General features: G+C 31.9%; 3 protein-coding genes across 5 annotated transcripts in view; all 3 read left to right on the top strand.

Moving 5' to 3' along the window:
- Positions 1-610: 610 nt before the first annotated feature.
- Positions 611-6,398, top strand: LOC105335052 (uncharacterized). The gene is made up of 6 exons (XM_011438713.4): positions 611-761; positions 1,094-1,147; positions 1,240-1,353; positions 2,509-2,614; positions 3,107-3,194; positions 5,574-6,398. The coding sequence occupies exons 1-6, from the start codon at positions 740-742 to the stop codon at positions 5,706-5,708; spliced, it is 519 nt and encodes a 172-aa protein (XP_011437015.3). The 5' UTR covers positions 611-739; the 3' UTR covers positions 5,709-6,398.
- Positions 6,399-8,370: 1,972 nt separating this feature from the next.
- LOC105335053 (uncharacterized) lies at positions 8,371-15,591 on the top strand. Its single transcript, XM_066081958.1, has 7 exons — positions 8,371-8,706; positions 8,852-8,905; positions 9,096-9,152; positions 10,614-10,661; positions 10,920-11,028; positions 12,974-13,064; positions 13,171-15,591. Exons 2-7 carry the CDS (start codon positions 8,890-8,892, stop codon positions 13,642-13,644), a joined length of 795 nt encoding a protein of 264 aa, XP_065938030.1. The 5' UTR covers positions 8,371-8,706; positions 8,852-8,889; the 3' UTR covers positions 13,645-15,591.
- A 3,110-nt stretch (positions 15,592-18,701) lies between these two features.
- LOC105335056 (protein tyrosine phosphatase domain-containing protein 1) overlaps positions 18,702-20,675 on the top strand; it is a 30,052-nt gene continuing 28,078 nt past the window's right edge. The window contains exon 1 of one of the 3 annotated variants that reach the window (XM_011438719.4): positions 18,702-18,861. The gene's annotated coding sequence lies outside the window, so the exon portion shown is untranslated. The remainder of the gene's footprint in view (positions 18,862-20,675) is intronic. The other 2 variants (XM_011438718.4, XM_011438721.4) reach the window with 2 other exon arrangements.

The following is a 20,675-nucleotide window of genomic DNA, read 5'->3' as shown; positions in this document are numbered from 1 at the left end:
AAACATGATGTGTTCTGTATATCAGAGTTGCTAAGAAATCAACAACAAAAAATCAATGAGGATGAGGTTTTAGATATCTTGGAACCATTTTCAAAGATATAGGAGAAAAGCCGTCTTTATAATAGATCGAAGGCTTAAAAAAATCATCTGCATTAAAGATGTGATCGTAAAGCGTGGGTATTTTGCTTTGACCAGTGCACACGATGCCAAGCAATAGTATCACTATTAAGAGAGTAATTCAATTATTATAGTGGCATGTGCATAATATGTACAAACTTTGATCAATTAGTTATACATTAATATTAGACTCCCGGCCCATTTGACATTTAGGTTACCTTTGATGATTTATTTCATTTTTTTCATTGCTCAAATCACATCATTGTAAAAATGAATGTACGTGTATAATATTACATATAAAAATCCCACATTTGAGCATTTATTTATGAGATTTGTAACAAGGCATGATACTTTTGTTTCCACTACATTTCAATTAGATAAAACAACCATGATAATAATAAATTAAGGACTAATTTTTGAATAACTAGAGTGAGAACGGAATTGAGCACTCTTAATAATGTACTCACAGAGTCAGTGCATGTTCATGCCTGTCTCCGAGTGTATGTGTTGGTTAATATTAGATATTGTCACATGTTGCTCCATCATTTTTTCCTGTATCACTCAGTGCCTTTGTATTTAAGTTTGCTTTCTAATCTAAGAGACCGTGTATCACATAATTTGAATGGCTGCAAGTCAGGAGGCAAGTAAGTTCATGTGTATGTATGTATGTATGGATGGATGGATGGATGGAAGGATAAATGGATTTGTATTAATTCTCTCAATGTAAGACAAGAAACATTACATGTATCAAATTGAATTTGTGTTTTTATAAATCATTGATGATATCTTTTCTTGTATTTTGTCAATAACTGCTTTGTATAAGAATATAACATTAACGAATTTTTATATATTTTTGTATTTCCTTTGTGTTTCCTTTGAAAAACTTCATAAGTAAAATCGGTTTCAAGGAATTAGGCAATATTAACACCATTAACACTCCATTACAAAACAAAATCTAACTATTATGAGCTTCCAGGATGTTTGAAAAAAGCTGCCAAATGCCTAGAATGGATAGCCGCCTGTCATCAAGGTACTTTCTGCTTAGCTGTAAAAAAAATATGTTTTGAAATATCCAATTAATGTTAATGAATGTGTTTCAGTAGAATATTATTTATCATTCAGGATCTGAACATACCGAGCACATTGCAAAGCGAGATGTGCATGTATCTAATGTTTCTCAATTAGCTGTCCAAGATATGTCCTCAACATATCCTATCCAATCTCTAAAACAGGAAGGTATGAATTTCGGTATCATGAAATAAGCTTTCCTAAGCTTGATTTTATGTTTATTCGTTTGAAATTAAAGACCCTCATCTTTTTTCTCTGCTTTCGTGAGGTTTTGTGTTAAAGGGACATGGTCACGATTTTGGTTAAAAATTATTTTTCCGGTTTTAATTTTTACAATGCTTCAGAAAGGCATTTTTAATAGGCAACCAAAATTTGAGTGTCATTTGTTGAGTAATAAGCGAGTTACAGAGCTTGAAATTCTTCGATATGTAAACAAGGCGTTTGTTTACATTTTGAACGTTGAAGTAAAAATTCCAGTTTTAAACCTAGAACAAATGTGTTTACCGTTAGGAAATGCTAATCTATGCTTAAAATAGATAAAAAGATAAACAAATAAGCTGGAAAAAGGTTATTTACTGGTATATTGAACCTATGTAAACAAAAATAGGGCACGAGCCTTGTTTACATGACAGAGAATTGTGAGCCCCGTATCTTGCTTATAACTCTACGAATGACTCTCAAATTGTATTTGATCATTAGAAATGCATTTCTAAAGCATTGTAAATAATAAAAAACACAAAAATAGATTTTGACCAAAATCGTGACCATGCCCCTTTAAACGCTATTATCGTTTTAGCTACATTTATTACCCGAATTATAATAATTATGTAAATGGCATTTTTGAACGGAACAAATCATTTGTATATTAACAATCAAATTAAAATAAACCTTAAGCTAAAATGTTTCCATTTTGTATCAAATTGTAACATTTAACATTTCATCTTTATTCGAACTCTCAGTGTCCACAGAATATGAGTTTATGAACAGTTATCGTCCTTGATTACTGAATTGGATGTTTTAAATTTTTGAAACTTTTACAATAGTTTGCATTTTCTTAATGCACTTATTTTACATTTCGTATCACATTCATTTAACTCACAAAACTATTTTTGTATAATAATTTAACTCACAAAACTATTTTTGTATAATGATAAAAAGACCTAGAATGGCTACCTCTCTTCATCTCTTTAAAACAAAATGCTTTGGCTGCAAGTTACCACTCATCATAAAATAAAACTATTAGATTCATCTTTATGAAGAATTTTTATCATTCTTATTGATTGCTATCACTGTTGATTCACCTATTATTTTACTATGTTACAGTCCATGCTGTCACCTTGACAATAAGTGGATCTGCAGCCGTAGGCTTACTCCTGGGAATGGCCACCATGTTCCTCATACTTTGGCAATGTAAAAGAAGAAATGGATGGTATGATTCATTGTAAATAGAAACCTCATAGTGTTTTACTCCATCTATATTTGATCTGCTTTTATTTTTCTCATCTTGATACTTTACATGACTTTGGGATATGAAACATTAAATGTAGATAGTTGAATGTGTCGACATCTGAATTTTGATTGCGAGGGAACAAACATTGAAAATATATGTCATTCATGTTTTTTTTATTTTCATAAGTATTGATAATGGAGGGTTAGAATAATAAGGTGTTTTTTATCATGAATTGTAACTGTTGGATTTGTTTTTTAAACTTTAATTTTATTGTGTTTTGTTTCTCTTAAAAACATCAATCTTCAAAAGGAAATGTGTCACTCATTCATAATATTAAGAATTATATAAATTTTGGGCAATGCTTAATTTGATAGGTTTAAAACACATTCTTTAACACTATTAAATGTGTTCAGACTTCGATAATATATTCAATTTTAAAATATTTTTAAAATCTTTCGATCTTTTGACAAGGAAAGCATCAAATAATGTGATTAGAAGTCAAGAAAATCCATCATATGATGAAAACGTCGTACTCATGAACAACGAACAAGACAGAAATGTGAGTAGTTTGTATATATTCAAATCTAAGACCTCCCCCGCCAAATAAAAATCAAAAAGTTTTGTATATCAGAAATGGCATTTTTACCCTTTACTAAAAAAAGGTAACGACGAAAGGTCCACTTAACTGTCAAGTTACAGTTGACATAAATTCATAAAAGTATTTGGTCGCCATAATGATATTATTTTCGATCGTTCCTCAACTGTTACAGGAGTATAACCTTATAAATACCGGTCGAGAAAAGTGCGATCAGTTGCATTTTTATAGAGGCATTTATTTTAAATGGTCTCTTAATGAAGGGGAAATACTGTATGGAAATAATAATGTATGGAAAATATTTTTCTGCTGTGGCAACAAATAACGTAATTACTATGTATAACTTTCTTTATGAAAAAAATCACAACATCGAAGTAAACTAAAACAAAAATTAATAACATTTTGTTTATATATCTTAACACAAACGATAACATACCGGTATACGCAGAAATCAATGGAAAAAAACCGACAATTTGTATTCTATGCAAATAAACACCAGAAACACAAGATAAGTTTTATACATTTAATCATAAACGTTACTAGATAACAAAAATTAAACAATTTCAAAATTATCAAAAATTTTAAAGTTCAGGTTTGTTTACAGTTCTTCGGCGAGCATAATTATACACGTTACAATGGACTTGGAAATCGTTAAATTCCAATGAAATCTAGAACACCATTTCATCATCACAAATTCCTAAAAACAAACATCTGACATTGAATATTAAATGTTGAATTGTGTTACAAAAAGATGCATGCTTGAAACAGAAGGACCATGTATTTGTGCGAAAATACAAACAAACAAACGTGATTAGCACCATGGAGCACACGCATTATTTCAAATCATTGCTAAATAATCAAAACAATCTGTATAGAAAACTTTATTTCTATAATATCGTACTTTGTACAAGGAACCGATGTAAAAATCACTGCACAATTTTCTATCAAGAGATCACAACAGTATAAGCTTGTGAATAACATAAAAATATCTAGCCATGTTCAAAGCTAACGCTGTCATCAGGCTTAATAGAAGCACAGTAACCCAATAATGAGCTTTGACAATAAAATAAAAAAAATTGGAACATTTGCCACAAATCTCATAGTTTTCGGTTACACTAAAAAATCGCTTCAAAAGATTGTTAACTGGTTAAAACAGAAACCCAATTTTTGTCATTGCCATTCTAAAATATATTTGAAAACTTCATGTTTAAAATGTAGATTTTTCGTGGGCAAATAACATATATGTTAAGTAGCTTATATTCTTAAAAAGGAGTCATCTCGACAGAGTAACAATTACAATAATATTAAGTTTATTATTATTACAGAAATAAATAATCATTCACTTTTTATTAAAATTACATTTCACATAATAGTGTACTTAGCCTTAACCATTTTATTCTTGATGACCCTTGTAATATATATTTTGAGAATATTATCCAAACACTTATACTTCCGCTCGAAATTTCACAGGCAGGCATTGAACAGATCTTGGTCAAGTCTTCATTCGAGCATTTCTAGATTTATGCCATACTTAGGAGCAATAAAGAAAACATTCCAAACACATTCGTAGGGGTGTGACCGTTCACGCGAGACTTTATGGAATTCACGCTAAGCTACATGTATATATGTGTATATAGTTTTTATAGGCTTGATTTCGTAAATATCAGTGTTAACATTATTAAAAAGTATATTTTTATCAAAGTCATTATTTGGGTTTACAATATAGGGAAGTTCCTATACCTGAAATCTCGCTAACTGTTCCAAAATAAAATTAATCATGGTCAGTAAACATGGCGGACAAATGCAATCTGTGCTGTTGACATACACGAAAAATAACGATACATGGACTATATGCTTGATATTTTTTGTATTCATTTTGCCCTTCACAACTTCAATTTTTGAGTTGATGTAAGAAACATAAAATTGGGTTTTTTTTTGTATTTATTTATGATTTGAGTAAATTACTTCTCCTCTGGAGTTGTAGCCCTCTCTCCCCCTCAACACGTATTTAATGTTAACCATGCCTTGCAATCAGGAAGTGTAATGTTTATAAAGTGTCAATATATTATAGTAAAATTTTAGTATGTAGGGTCCAGATAGCACCATATATTTCAAAGTACCTTCTTGAAATAAAATGATTCAGCTTAAAAAAAACAGGCTATCAACCCTTGACAAAACATATATCAACACCTCATGTCAAAGAATCATTGATCTTATTAAAGAAAAGAAGCATTTAATAAAACTAAGTGACAACAACATCGATCAAGTATCAGCATATGACGACTGTAATTTGTAGAAAAGAGTATTAATATTTCATAAAACATGTCTTTACTTTCTGAAAAGGCGCCAAGACACTTGGGAAATTTCAGCACACTTGAGAAACAGGTTTCTGGAGACACATCAAATGAAAATAGAGCTCATAGCAAAGAATATTCCGACCCAATGACGGAAGGAAGCGCTTATGAGGCCCTTGGCTGAACTAGAAGGAAATCGAAACCATTACAGTACATGACCGGAAACCAATCTTTAAAAAAAAAAGAACAGTTTTTCCTGCACGTTTGAAATGCTTATGTTCAGGGATTCAATAATTAGGTACTACTATATTATAATAGTATTAAGTATAGTGTAAGACTATTTTAAAATCATAATTCCATCTACATATAGTTTGTCTACTTTTATTTGTGTTCTTTACGGTAATATTCGGATCAAGAACAAAGACAATGTTGATTGAGTAATGTAAGAATTATGCAATGTTACATTATGAAATTCTGGTAATGTTGGCACCACTATAAATAATGAATAATTAAGTTACACAATTAGTTATGACAACAAAAGCCTACTTTTTAACAATAATAAACCTCATTTATTCCTGCCATAGTCATGCTTCCTATTCGGAAATGAACTGATAAAATATATCAAATATTGACGTGAAAGTGAAATTGCTGCAAAACCCATAACCAAACTCCTCTTTTTTAATAGCAACAGTGTCAATATTTTGACCCTGTCGGTTTCATGTGAACAACTAATGAAATTCAAGTGGTATTTAGGTATAATTTGATTTTTGGCTTTTAATCGCTATATCCCTATTTATCGCTATATCCCTATTATATTGGTTGCTCTTATTCCCTAGTGTGTTTTGAAAGGAGACACAAAATGGAATTAAAAATTGGTTCTTTTCCTCATGTTTGATGACAAAGATATACTTCTCATGTCAATACCTTAACTATCGAATAGATCATTTTCTATATGTTATGTTAATGGAGCATCAAGTAAACATTTCACCATATTTGGTAACGTACGAGCTTCCTGATTTTGCCTTAATGTAAATATGTATATACAGTAAATTATTCGTATTCATTGCTGGATGAATACATAAAAATCTTCGAAAGGCAATTGGGAATAAAATTTCCTTATACAAATATACATGTACAATGCATTATCAAAAACACAACTCATTAGCTTTTTGTATATTAGACTGTACTGTCTATGCGGAACAAAAGTAAAGCTCTATTGATCACTTCTTCTTGTATTTGTTGTATGGATAAGGATCGGAAATGTTTAATTAGCAACAATTTAAAAATTCTATAATATGTTTCTACAAATGCAACAACTTATTATGTCATGTGTGTACATATATTGTGAAAATTAAAAACTCAATAAAAAAAAACAATAACTGATCGTTTATAATTTAAAATGTATTTTTACATTGTAAACAATAATAATTAAAAACAAAATTGACTAAAAACATGACCATGTCCCTTCAAAAAGTGCATTATACTTTGATTTCCCAACCGAATATATTATTTATCATAATATAACTCTAGAAAAATGTTCCTGTTGTGCTCATGTTTATCACAAAATGGACAGTTACCAATAACACACATCGTAAACTTCTTTAAATTTGTAATTTTTTAGTAAAATATCAATGAATGCTGGTAAGAGAAAATAAAAAAGGCTAATCTTTATATTAGTTACCATTGTTATTTGAACAAATGACTATCTTTAATCCAAGTTTAGTATTCTTGGTTATAGTTTTCCCCCCATAATTTTCCAGAATGACTTTTTACACTACATTTATTCATAAAGCTAAAATCGAATTGTTTGCACTCCGAATCGGACCATACAGATTTAATAAACACTTTCATTCCGCTTTGTTTAGTGTTTGATAAAACGAGAAAAAAGTTAAAGCTTTTAGTTAAAAGATTATCAAGATATCAGTAAATAGTCCCGAACTAAGACCTTTTTGCAAAAAGATCCAGTTATTTTCTTCCAGTTTTAATGACATAGTTATCAACATTTTTGAAAAAAATAATGAGCTTTGACAATAAAATAAAAAAATTGGAATATTTGCCACAAATCTCATAGTTTTCGGTTACACTCAAAAATCGCTTCAAAAGATTGTTAACTGGTTAAAACAGAAACCCAATTTTTGTCATTGCCATTCTAAAATATATTTGAAAACTTCATTTTTAAAATGTGGATTTTTCGTGTGCAAATAACATATATGTTAAGTAGCTTATATTCTTAAAAAGGAGTCATCTAGACACAGTCACAATTACAATAATATTAAGTTTATTATTATTACAGAAATAAATAATCATTCATATTTTATAAAAATTACATTTCACATAAAAGTGTACTTAACCTTAACCATTTTATTATTGATGACACTTGTAATTTTCCTTGTTTAACAAGCAGTTCCCGTATGTTGTATTTTTAGAATGTTAAGGTTCCTGCTACACGGATTTGCATATCAATCTGAATCAATTACAGTACTAGTTTTTTTGCGTGCTGACATTAATAACATCATAATTTCATTCCAATATTAAAATGCGCATATTCATACGCGGACAGGTCAGTTTACTGGAAAGCGTAGATTAAGGTCATGTCATCAACCTTAATCACAATCCATTAAGAAATAGGGCATTCTAACTATATCTTAATAAATCGAACTACTTAGTACTTGGGCATACATGCATAATAGAGAGTGAGCTAAATTCACCTCTGATGATTTGTTTTTGGTAGAAACCGATGAAATGGTTTACAAATTCGGACCTTTCAAGTATATAAAATGCCTTTGATTTTGGGCATTTATCAAAAACAGAAAGAGAGAGTTTATGCACAACGTGAAATTGTCGTTAAATATTTCCTCAATTCATCTGAATAATAAAAACAAGGAAGAACTTAACAAGTTCTCCATTTGAAGGACGATTCATGAATTGAATGGTACATCTATTTCAAGGAAAAATAAAATTCAGTGCAATCAAGTTGTTGTTGTGAGAACTTTCGGATCTATATAATCAGAGATATTTTGCTGTGCCAGTATTGTACCAGCCGTAAACAACAGGAAGTAGTTCTATAATCCTTCGCCAAAACGTTTCTACGTACGGTTCTCTAACACGTTGGAATAAAGTTCATATAATAAGAAGATACGGCAGGTTGACGTACGCAAATTCTTCTGTCAGTTATTCTCAGGTAAGATAAGATGATGAGCATTTATTTTATGATTTTGACATCTTTTTTTCAATTCTGTCGAAAATGGTTTTCTCTGATAATGGTGAAATATTTTCAATCGCATTAAAAATAATGATGATTTTAAAACGAAATAAATTGTTTTCAAGCTGTCTCATCATTGACACGGCGGGTCAATCGAATAGATATGAACGACACCAATGGTAAAACTGTACAAGTTTTCTCAATTCTATGAAATCATGCAATGATACATGCATTTTAAAGTTCATATTTTGTAAATGTTCTTAGAAATGAGGTGGAAAAATTGCTTGGTTCAAATAGTTTTATCATAATTTTTTTTAGCGATTTTCAACACATGTACAAATTATAAATTATTTTTGTGATTAATTTTAGTTTCAACCCACGCCAATGGTATGGTTTCTTTACCAACGTCGAGTACTCCCACATTGGGTAAGAATCAATTCAGTTCAAGCAAAGTGAAACACTCTCTACTCAAGGAGAAACATTAACAACCATATCTCTGAAACCTACATAATTTATCAGTTACTGTAGAAAATTTATATCTTTAATTGGTTTATTAAAAATCACTTGTTATTTTATTCTATGTCATTTACACGGAATTTTTCATTATTTAAAGATTCTTCTCTGTTCTAAATGTATTATCAAATAATCCTCCCTATATAGCTGGATGTCTGTAGCTCCTGGTCTGTAAAAAAAATCGGATGAACGACCTAGGAAGCTCCCTGGTTCGTCTATCCGAATTTCGTCAGACTGGGAGCTACAGACCTGCAGCTACTCCCTATATATAATCCTTTATTCAGCGCATATTATATATGCTTTTCAATCCACGGAGTATAAAGTTTTGATTTCGTTGCATGGATGTTCAAAGAATACTGAAATTAAAGAGTGCTAGATGGTCGTGACGGTTTTTAGACTTTATTAATCTCCAAAAGAAGAAGAGTTCTGTATAAATATGTAAAAAAACCCAACTTTAAAATCTAGAATTTATAGAATGCTTCGTAAGTTATTAAAAAGGGTATATAGCTTTACCAATCATATCTGAAACACTAGGCTAGATCTGGTAGTTCATTTGTTGGCAACCCAGCCTCCTTGAAATTATTTTCTGATTTTGTGTGTAGAAATTAATAACTTTGGAATATTTGTTTTGTGAAATGTGAAATATGATCCACTAAAGGGCTAACACTTTATACGCTTTGCTGTATAACTGCCGTGTACATGTACATATATTATAATGACATGGGGAGTATAGACGCCATCAATTTAAGGGACGGAAATGAAATCATTCAATCGAGAGTCAAGCAAATATTTTTAGATGAGCAGTTTATATGTTTGCTTAAAGCTATCTAGTATACAACAAGTGACTACCAACATACGTATCACACAAAGGATATATAGAACCATTTTAACAAGACCTTGGACTTTCAGTAGGACGTTACTATCGATCTATTTCTTGCCTCAAAACAAGTTAAAAATTACGCTGGTTTCGAGCGAAATATACACCGATTGCATAGTCTTAGCTCAAAAGCCAGACAAATCTTGTTGATTTCAAAAAGCAATCGCTGAGTGGCCTACAAAGAAATAGACAGGCCTACGCCACATTTCTTTTTGACACCAACTTCCCAAAGTCCAAGATCTTGTTAAAATGGTTCTATATTAAAAAGGTTAATATGCCTCGAAATGTTAGATATGCAAGTAGTTTGTTAAGTTATAAACTATTATCTAATTTTAAAAAAATCAGTTTTGAAATTTTGAATATTTTCTTACATCTTATACAAAGCTTTCCTTCTGAAGGAAATTAATAAGTCTTTTTTTTAAAAGCATGTTAAAACAAATTGCTTTTATGAGACTTTGCATTTAAAAAGCAATATGATAACCATTCTCTTTATCTAGATCCTCCATCAAATGGTGTATGGGAGCAAATCTTAAAAATCTTAGAAGGTAGATATTAAACTGGTTATAGATATGTAATAGAATAAAATTATTTATCTAACAATTCTGAATAACATTTACAACCAATTTTAAAAAGTAAAGTACTCAATGTTAACCATAATGCAACGAGGCGCAAAACTATTCATAGTGTCTGGAATTCATGGAGTGTAAATTCACGCTAAAAAAAATATGATATATTTGTACATCCATTAATACAAATAATGGATTCATATTTTAAATAAGTAATATTTGTACTTATCTTTAAAGCAAATACAGAAGTCTGGATTAAATCAGGCATCGGGATCGGCGGGTTTCTTCTTGGAATCATTCTGACAATACTCATATTTAGATGTAAAAGGAAAGGGGATACAAAGGAGTGAGTCGCTTTATAGTTAGTATAGATTGAGTTCAGCCAAAGTATGGTTATACTTTGATGTTGATTTAACTTGTTCACGAAAAATGACTGTTCTCAAAAGATATACACATGTATAATTGGAAGCTTTTATTATTAAATAATTGCAAGATTTTTGCTATGTTATTAATACCAAAAAGTTAAGTTTTCGGAGTTTAAAATAACTAGGTTTGAATTACATATGCTAAGATTATGGCTGTGTATTTTTTCTGTATTCTTTACAAATTATTATTCTTGTTCAACTGTTGGGGAATAAACATTTAATTTAGTCTATCAATTCTCATGTTTCGAACAAAACTTTAAGGTACTTCACTACACCGAGACATATACTTTTTAAGACACTACATCACAAGATGACGATTTAGATGTTTTGTTAATCTGTGTGTATCAATCGATACAGATGTGTTTCGTCATAGCTCAGTGGTTAAAGTATTATGCTTATGAACCGCCTGGGGCTTTTGTTCATGTTTACTGAATGACATTTTTGAAAAATTAATATCATTTTTTATCTAAAATTGTATATTTTTTTGCCTATTTGACATATATACTTCTTATCCATCATGCTTTCTATCATTATCAAGTACTTTTCTGCCGATCTGAGAAACTATTTCAAGGTGGAGTGAGGCACCTTAAAGAACCTAACTCTTTTTGCCCCTTGTGAAAGACAGTATAAACAAAGTGTAATTTGAAAGTGAATTTCAAGTATCGCGTAATGAATTGAATCGGATGTTATTTGGACATTCATGTACAGTATAGTTATAAGATAGTGTTTTCTTGGATTGTTCATTCGGGTATGAAAGGAAGCATGCAGTGCCTGAAAAAAACCCTAAAAAAAACTAAAAAGTTAATCGCGTACGCATGAACCACAAAAGAAAGCAAATTCCCTGCGATGAAGTTCTCTGAATCCCTCGTCGATTATCCATATACTCTGAGTAAGAGTTCTTTATAAATAATTATTGTCGATATGTAGGTTACATAGGAAAAACAGCCGATTTCTTCCATATGAGGAAGGTTGCTTTAATTAAGTATTTTAAAGCCTGGCGTCTGTACTATGTGGTCTCAGTCGAAACTTATCATTTCGTAACATTATATAAATAGTGCCTGTTTGGGAGGGTAACAGTTGAAATTGACACCCCGAGAAAACCATTGTCAACCGACGCGAAGCGACCGAAGTTGACAATGGTTTTCGAGGGGTGTCAATTTCAACTGTTATCCTCCCAAACAGGCATTATTTATTTTGTTATACTGAATGTCTTAATTTTTAAGAAAATTTTACTGCTTTTATATAGGAATAACGTGAATTCTACAGCGAACCGTACGCGCATAATTTTCGCGCTTGTAACAATTTGTAATGTTACCCGTTGCTAAGTGCGTTGCTAACGCTGAAGGTAATAGAAAGGATTATGAACTGCGTCTTAACCAATCAGAATTCAGTATTTAACATGAAAGTATAACAAAACAATTTGGTACCATCTGTTTTGTACCATGGAGACAATTAACTATTTCGTGCAATGGCTATCAATAGAATATGCTCAGTAGAGATAAAGTTTCAATTGATCACAAGATATTATCTACGCTTAGTAAATGAGTCTTTAAGTTAAAATGACTAACACAAGACACCATTGAACATGCTAATATTATAATTATATGATACTAATGGTAATTTATGAACGATGTCGCTCAATGAATTGAACACTGATAAGTAAAGCTGTTAGAGGAAGTTTTTAAAAGAAGTTATGTTATTGAATGGGTAAACCAACATGCAAAGAAACTGATTCGAATTTATCAGATTGTGATTTTGTTTTATCAGTTCATGTCTGCATGCATGAACGAAAAATCGGATTTCCGAAGAAAAAGAGGAGATAATACTAATTAGATATAATATATATAAGACTGTATCTCTTCAAAGGGTCATCAACACTACTAGTAACGGAAAGGTCACCAATGGCCGCACTCCAGAGGAAATGGATGACATTATTCGTCATTACATAAGCGGCGCAGTAAGTGTTGTTTTTTTTTCCTTTATGAAAATACAAAACTAATACTAGATTCTGCCAACACTTATTCTTGATATCTATAAAAATTATAATATGCGTTATATTAAAGAATACTATAAAGAAGCAATGGGGAGATACTGAAGACCATCATATATCACAACCTGTTGATGACGTCATAGGGGTGTCACGCAATCCTGACGCACACGTCGCCAGCCAGAACCAGTACATAGACCCAGTATATCCCGGACCAGACGTCCCAAACTCGGAGTACACAAACAGTGGCTTAGTACAGGACTACAGGGGCGACGAAAGTGAGCACCTGGTTGGAGGCCCTAGTCTTGGCGAAAACTACTTCTACCTACAAAAAGACTTCGTCGAAGTCAACGGTCATGACGTAGGAGTGACGTATGGCGCCGAAAATGGCGAACAGTATTCCGGTTTAATGCACGATCAGTATCAATACGACCCACAGGATGTGGGAACCCAGGGAGTTCATCCTGACAATTACTTCCTTTTACAAAAGGACTTTATTCCGGGCTTAGATATAGATTCGCAGGATCAAAGCCAGGTTACAGTACTGTAGATTATTAAAGGGATGTTACGCGTAATTTACCTTTAGTTACTGTAGAATGAAGGTATTATATATTATATGTTACACGTACAATGTACATGTACTTTTATGACAATGTTTCATGCAGGAATTGACGGTTTTTTTAAGATCTGTAATTATATACCTAGTTGTGCAATGACTAGCAAATCTTTATTAAGAACGGCTATTTTAGTCCAATGTGTTATGTTTGTTTATTAGTCTTTCATGGCAAAATCGTATCTTTTGCTGTTGTTTCCAGATCGAGTCAAAGCCACCCGTTACAATATAAGCAGAGGAAAATGAATTACAAACTTTCTCATGTTATTGAAATATTCAGCTAATAATGCAACTTCGGAATGTCCAGTGCTATTGACAGAAGACAACACTACAATGTGGACTATGTAACTGGAGTCGGGGCCGGAGACATCATAGCGATTACTAGGTCTCTAAAGCAAAATAGTCTACTTCTACACATGCAATAATTATTACATAAAACTGGCCACCATGTCTTTACAGCCTCTACACAGTATATATTCAACATTGTTGACGTTTTAATTTGAAATTGAATCTCGTTTTATCAAACGCGGAAGCAGCCAAATTTGTAGGCCAAAAACATCTCCAAATTTTGTTCCCTCTCCAGACAACAAGTCTTTCAGAGGATCCGGGGGAAGTGGTTTTAAAGCATTCATATGGTTCCGTGTACACAGTACACGTACATGTACGTGAACAAATAGCTAACGAGGAGGAAACCATAGATTTGAAAGCGTTGTTATACATACTAAATGCATCGGTAATAGCTAGGAAGTTTTTACTCCTATATTTGTTTTTGCAACGTAAGTCCGTGTGTTTTCTTAAAGCAATGACGTATATTAAATGTTTCAAAATATACTGAAAAATGTTAACTGCACTAATATTGTAAGGTGAGATATGTAGTCACCGTGGTGTATTTTTATAAGGAATAAGGAATCATTCTTTGAGTATTATGAGGTGATAATTTCGGTCGGGGCGTGATCAAATCCAATAAAGCCCGAAGGGCTTTATGATAGATTTGATCACGCCCCGACCGAAATTATCACCTCATAATATTCAAGGAATGATTCCTTATTACTTATATTTATATAATTTTAGGCCATCGTACGATTAAATATTTAAATATAAATAAACAAACCCCGCTGGCGTCTCAATTTGGCGTCATTTGTATTATGAGTTATATAGTACAAAATCGATACGTAGTGTTATCACAGGCAAAGACACTGGATAATGTAAATATATATGTATATTGACATCACATCATATATTATATGTGTGTAATATGTAACTGATAGACATCAATACCATGTTTGCAAATATATGGAAGCAGAATCTACTTCAATTTTTAGTTTATTGAAAGAGTCAAAATGTTGTGTAAATCTGTGAAAAATTCTTTGAATGTACATGTTACAAAGTGAGGAATACTAGTATACTCGTATATGTGTCCAATTCGTTTTCTTCAGAATACTGTGTAGACATTGAATTAATTTTTATTCATAACTCCAAATTAAAAGAAAATGTATAGTTTTAATTCCATGTGATGTTTACATGAATTGAACAAGGTCCCAATTTGGCACTGTTTCTAACGAGATCAGTACATGGACCTCGATTTTGTTTTGAAAAATTGTGTTGTTTTATTCTTATTTCTTAGTGCCTTAATTAATTATACTCTGTTCCGAGTTTTTGCTTCCACCACTTTTTGCTTGATATTTCGATAATCATATATACCTTTGTGCTCAAACTACGTTCATCCACTAATATGAAGAATGACCAGGTTATCTGTTTTGAACCCCCCCCCCACCACTTCAGGTTTCATTACACATCCAAAAATAGAAAGTCTACGGGGATCGTTGTCTTGAATTTGTTAATTTTCCGAAAAATGTTTTCACCAACAATAAAAAGAAGACAAAACAGGGTTTGTGATGATTAGAGACACCATTGATGTAATCAGTTTTCTGATAACTCAGGAGAGAGAGAGAGAGAGAGAGAGAGAGAGAGAGAGAGAGAGAGAGAGAGAGAGAGCATTTAAATATTTCTAGATTGGTTTGCGGCGTTATCATTTTCAATATTTCATAATTTATATAACACTTCCGTACGAGGTATTAGAATAAATGTAGTTTGGTGATGGACACATGATATTTTTGCGTAATTTTATGATATATTATGTGTTTTATAAATGATTGCGTGACTTTAATTTTAATTATTATTACATTTTTAGAAAAAAAAGTGAAGTCAAGAATAAAATTTTGTTAGAGCAGTGAATATTATAACAAAGTCATGCTGTGCAATTAAACGGGTAAAATAAAGTTATAGGGATTGGCAATATACGAGGGTTGTCCCAAAATAGCGTAGACAATTGGCGTTATTCAGTTAATCGAAGACAAAGGAAGATGAAATTTGTGCCACAAAGGTTTCAAGAAAGTTGCATTCAAATAATGTTTTAAAATCGAATATTGCTTGAGATTAAATTAGTGAAATGAAAGCATGTTAGATCAGAAATTCGACATGCGGCGCAATGTCAAAAACAAAAAGTTAAAATCAACTTAATGAATTGAAAATTGGGCGGAAAAGTACTTTTCGAATGAAAAAATTCAAATAAAACATACACTGATATTTGATAATAGTTCTATTATTTACTCAGAAAATGTTCTGGCTATAACAAAACTTTTAAATATTTTATAGCGCGTTTTGTGACAAGTTGAAAAGTTATCTGGTAATAAAATGACGTTGTCAGCGTTTAAGGCGGCGCAGCAGTAACTGATACAATTTTGTAAAGACCATGAAAAAAATACTGAGCGGTTTTGGAATTAAATGAAATTAACAAAATCGATGAGATATGCGTATTGTGAATAAGTAGTTAAACAACATTGACAATATTTGAACAAGTATGAGACAATAAGTGGAAAAAAGAAACCCCGAACGATATCAATGGACGTCAAAATGTTAAACGACACATTTCGATAAGACGGACGTCAGACAACAAGTAATACAGGGCAAGTTTGGAGCCGACAGATCCTTTGTACTTAGAAAATGTTTAAAAAAAAAACTAGAAATATATATTGAATGTGCACGCAGGGTACATGTTCAAAGATAATATATAATCTAAGACATTTTCGGAAATAAAACGTAAATGTTATTGTAAACGATGTGGAGGGTTTAGCAACAACGTAAAACTGGAAATTTTCGACGTCACACATTGCGCCGCCTGACAAAACTTGATGTTACTAATTATTCATTTTCTCGAGAAATAAATAAAGTACAGATTTGAACTTTTCAGCTTTGTTTGCCAAAGGGCATTGAAGAAAACATAGAAGTCTAATGAAATTGCAGTGAACAGATTATAAATGATGTGTCCTGTCTACATTATTTTGGGACAACCCTCGTACACTGCATGTATATGTAGCCGGGCACGTAGCATCGTTTTTGAAAGGGGGGGGGGGGACTCATTCAAAAAATCTTGACAAGCAAAACACAAAAAAAAACCCCAAAAAACAAAAAGGGTTATTTTCCAAAATCAAAAAGCCCCCCCCCCCCCCCCCCCCGATGCTACGTGCCTGTATGTAGCACCTAGTACTAAGTAGAAGATGATATACGCGTGTTCGACTGATCTACAAAAGATCTAAATAGAAAACTATCGAAAGAAGAGAAACTATATAACTATATGCAGAAGTTATTTATTTTCCCCCTAAAAAATGGTTTCATACTTAGTCTAGTATTTATAGGTACAAAAAGTTAAGAATATAAGTAAAATGTTACTTTGGACTTTATCAGCTGATTATACAGTAGCAACAAACAGCTGGACAAACTTATGGATTCAAGTACAAGTACAAGCATTGTTTTAAAAGTAAATTCGAAAGAAGGGGTGTCCGAGGAATAATTTGTTTGCCGCAGTGATGGAGATAGTGTCCGAAACCTACATTATTTTTTGGTAATTTTTAATTTTCCGGGGGGGGGGGGGGCAATTCCCCTCTCGCCTCCTCAAATCACATGGATTAATGTGATACTGTTTTCATGTTTCATTCTACATGTAATAAAAAAACTGAAAAAGAAACTAGGCATGTAAATGAAACTAAGCGTGTAAAATTGCTCTCTTATATGCCATATACAAGTATAGAGCACATTGTAGAGGTATCATATCGATAGTATCAATATATAGGTGCATGAAATACCGAATGAATTACATCTTATTTAATTTTTTTTTCAGCAGTAAATCAAATTTCTTTACAAAAAGTACTGATTCATTATTTTTTATTTTTCCACTTAAAACGAAATATTTTATTCTTGAATTTGTACCATAATTAAATAAAAGAAGTTCCAAATCTGATCACAACTTTTTCTACAATAAACTCAGTATGCACAGGTATATAGCCAGAGACATATATAACATTAGTATTATATAAATAGTGCCTGTTTGGGAGGGTAACAGTTGAAATTGACACCCCGAGAAAACCATTGTCAACCGACGCGAAGCGGAGGTTGACAATGGTTTTCGAGGGGTGTCAATTTCAACTGTTATCCTCCCAAACAGGCACTATTTATTTTGTTATACTGAATGTCTTTTTTAAAATTTTTAAGAAAATTTTACTGCTTTTATATAGGAATAACGTGAATTCTACAGCGAACCGTACGCGCATAATTTTCGCGCATGTAACATTTTTTAATGTTACCCGTTGCCAAGTGCGTTGCTAACGCTGAGGGTAATAGTAAATATTATTAACTGCGTCTTAACCAATCAGATTTCAGTATTTAACATGAAAGTATAACAAATAAGTATATATATATGTATACGTCTCTGATATAGCTGTGTATAAATTCCAACTTGAAGCATATCGTGTTGATTTTTTTTCTATCTTACCTATATATCAAGAACCATGTGCACGTATATGTGCCAAAAGAATTTTATATTCAATAATTAATATTTGCGACAATTCGAAGTACAAGTAAATATTAGCTGACGAACCACTTTAAAATCTCCTCTCGAAACTTCAACGTACAACTTAGCCGAATATTTCGTTAGATGGACGTTCGGAACTTCTCTAACTTTTTCCTAGCTTAGGAATGGAATGTTTTCGATGACAACAAAAATGGCTACAAAGAATGAGAGATCGTAGATTTTATCCTTGATTGTAGGCCTTATGGAACACAAAAACATCACTTAGGCAGATCAAATATAAAGAAACGGTAATTATGATATTTGTCCACACAAAAATTGATTTTGCATCTTTGAAAGTATATTGAGATCGTGTAACGTTTACGTTAGATCTTGTATAACGTCAGTATGGTGAGTATCTGTGTTACTTTATACATGTACACGTTTGAAAATTTAGTTGCTAATTACTGAAAGATATGACATGTTAAGTAACTCTCGATTGAATACTAGTTCGGGACCTTGATAAGTTCATGTATCTGTACATGTATGCAGTTCTAAACATTAGATTAATAGTGTATCCTTGGATGAAGGTCCACTTCTCAAAAGAGAATATAGATTAGTGTTACATTTTTTGTCCTAATATGCAAATATTAATTTTTTTTTCATTGCCAGCATGATTCCTTCACTTTTTACTTAATTTAAAGAAAAAACAAACTACTTGTATAACATGAATTGATGTTTCTCTCCCACTTCCCACTTATACGTAGGTTGCATGGATAGTGGTCAACAATGTATAGCTAAACACTACTGGTAAAAGGCACTGTTTGCCATATTTTTCCTTCATCGCTGATATCTGTACTATCCTTATATTTGCTACAGACCTCTTCACAGTTCAAAAAATTTCGATGTTGTCGAAGTCTCACCTGCATACATTCTTGCTACGTACGTCGTGTGCTACGATGTGATGAAATCATCAAATTTTACATGCTTTTTTTCAATGAAAACAACAAATAAACAGGTCAACACATTACTAACAAACAAAATGTGCACATAAAACAATAAATGCACAAAATGTAAAGACCATGTTACGAATACTGCAAATCGACCTCGACCTCAGGTATGCAATTGGGTGTAACGAAATCGAAGGGTTTTAATACCTGTGTGACGGTGCCTATTTACTAATGGTGTTCAGCTTTAACCAACATATCTTGAAATTCTTTGAAATTAAAGATATTGTTTTTGAATTATAAACTATTGTCTCTTAGTAGTTTAAAACTATGTACTTTAATAGTATATGCAGCAGGTTTGATGGTTATTTATTCTAAAAATGTTTTGAAAATAATGCCACTCTTTATATCATGATTCACTCTGATTTAATTCTAATGAATTATTTGAAAATAGAATAAAATGCTACCCTAGTCAAAATCTTTTAAATAAATACCTATTGTAAACAAAACAACTTTATTGAAACCTTTTCAAGATCCTCCATTTCATTTCATAAACTGTTCATGGTATATGTGCAATCTGGTATTGCTAAAAAGCTATTTAAAACCACATGTTGCTTTTTAAGGAAATTGATAAAATGCTTGTGTCCTGTTATTCTTTTACAGCTAGCTAGCGCGTAGACTACAAAACCGCATGAAATAAATAATTGCAGTCATTTATTCATATTAATATTGACATCATATCTGAAAAAAAACCCAGTGAAATTAAAGGGTTGCTGGAGTTGTGTCACAATGAAATTGTGAAAGTTATCTCCTTGTAACTGCAAACCTGGCCATATATTTGATCCTACATCACTAAAACTCTGAAAAGAGCTCTCTCTCTCTCTCTCTCTCTCTCTCTCTCTCTCTCTCTCTCTCTCTCTCTCTCTCTTTTCCCCTCCATCTCCAGCCCTCTATATATTGCAATGCTTTCTTTATGTCCTCTTTCTCTCTTGTTTTCTCTCTCTTGCTCTCTCTCTCTCCTCTTTCTTTCTCTCTTCTTCTCTCTTTTTCTTTCCCTCTCTCTCTCTGCAAAAAATGCCACAAAGAATGTTCATGCAGAAGCATGAACTGCAAATAAAATAATGCATGTTGATTATCAGATAAGAAGAATTCTTCTTATCCCTATTGATTTATTTTGA

This window comes from Magallana gigas, chromosome 4 (genome assembly GCF_963853765.1).
Source record: "Magallana gigas chromosome 4, xbMagGiga1.1, whole genome shotgun sequence".
NCBI classification, from domain to species: Eukaryota; Metazoa; Mollusca; class Bivalvia; order Ostreida; family Ostreidae; genus Magallana; species Magallana gigas.
This window is presented reverse-complemented; position numbering and strand designations above follow the sequence as displayed.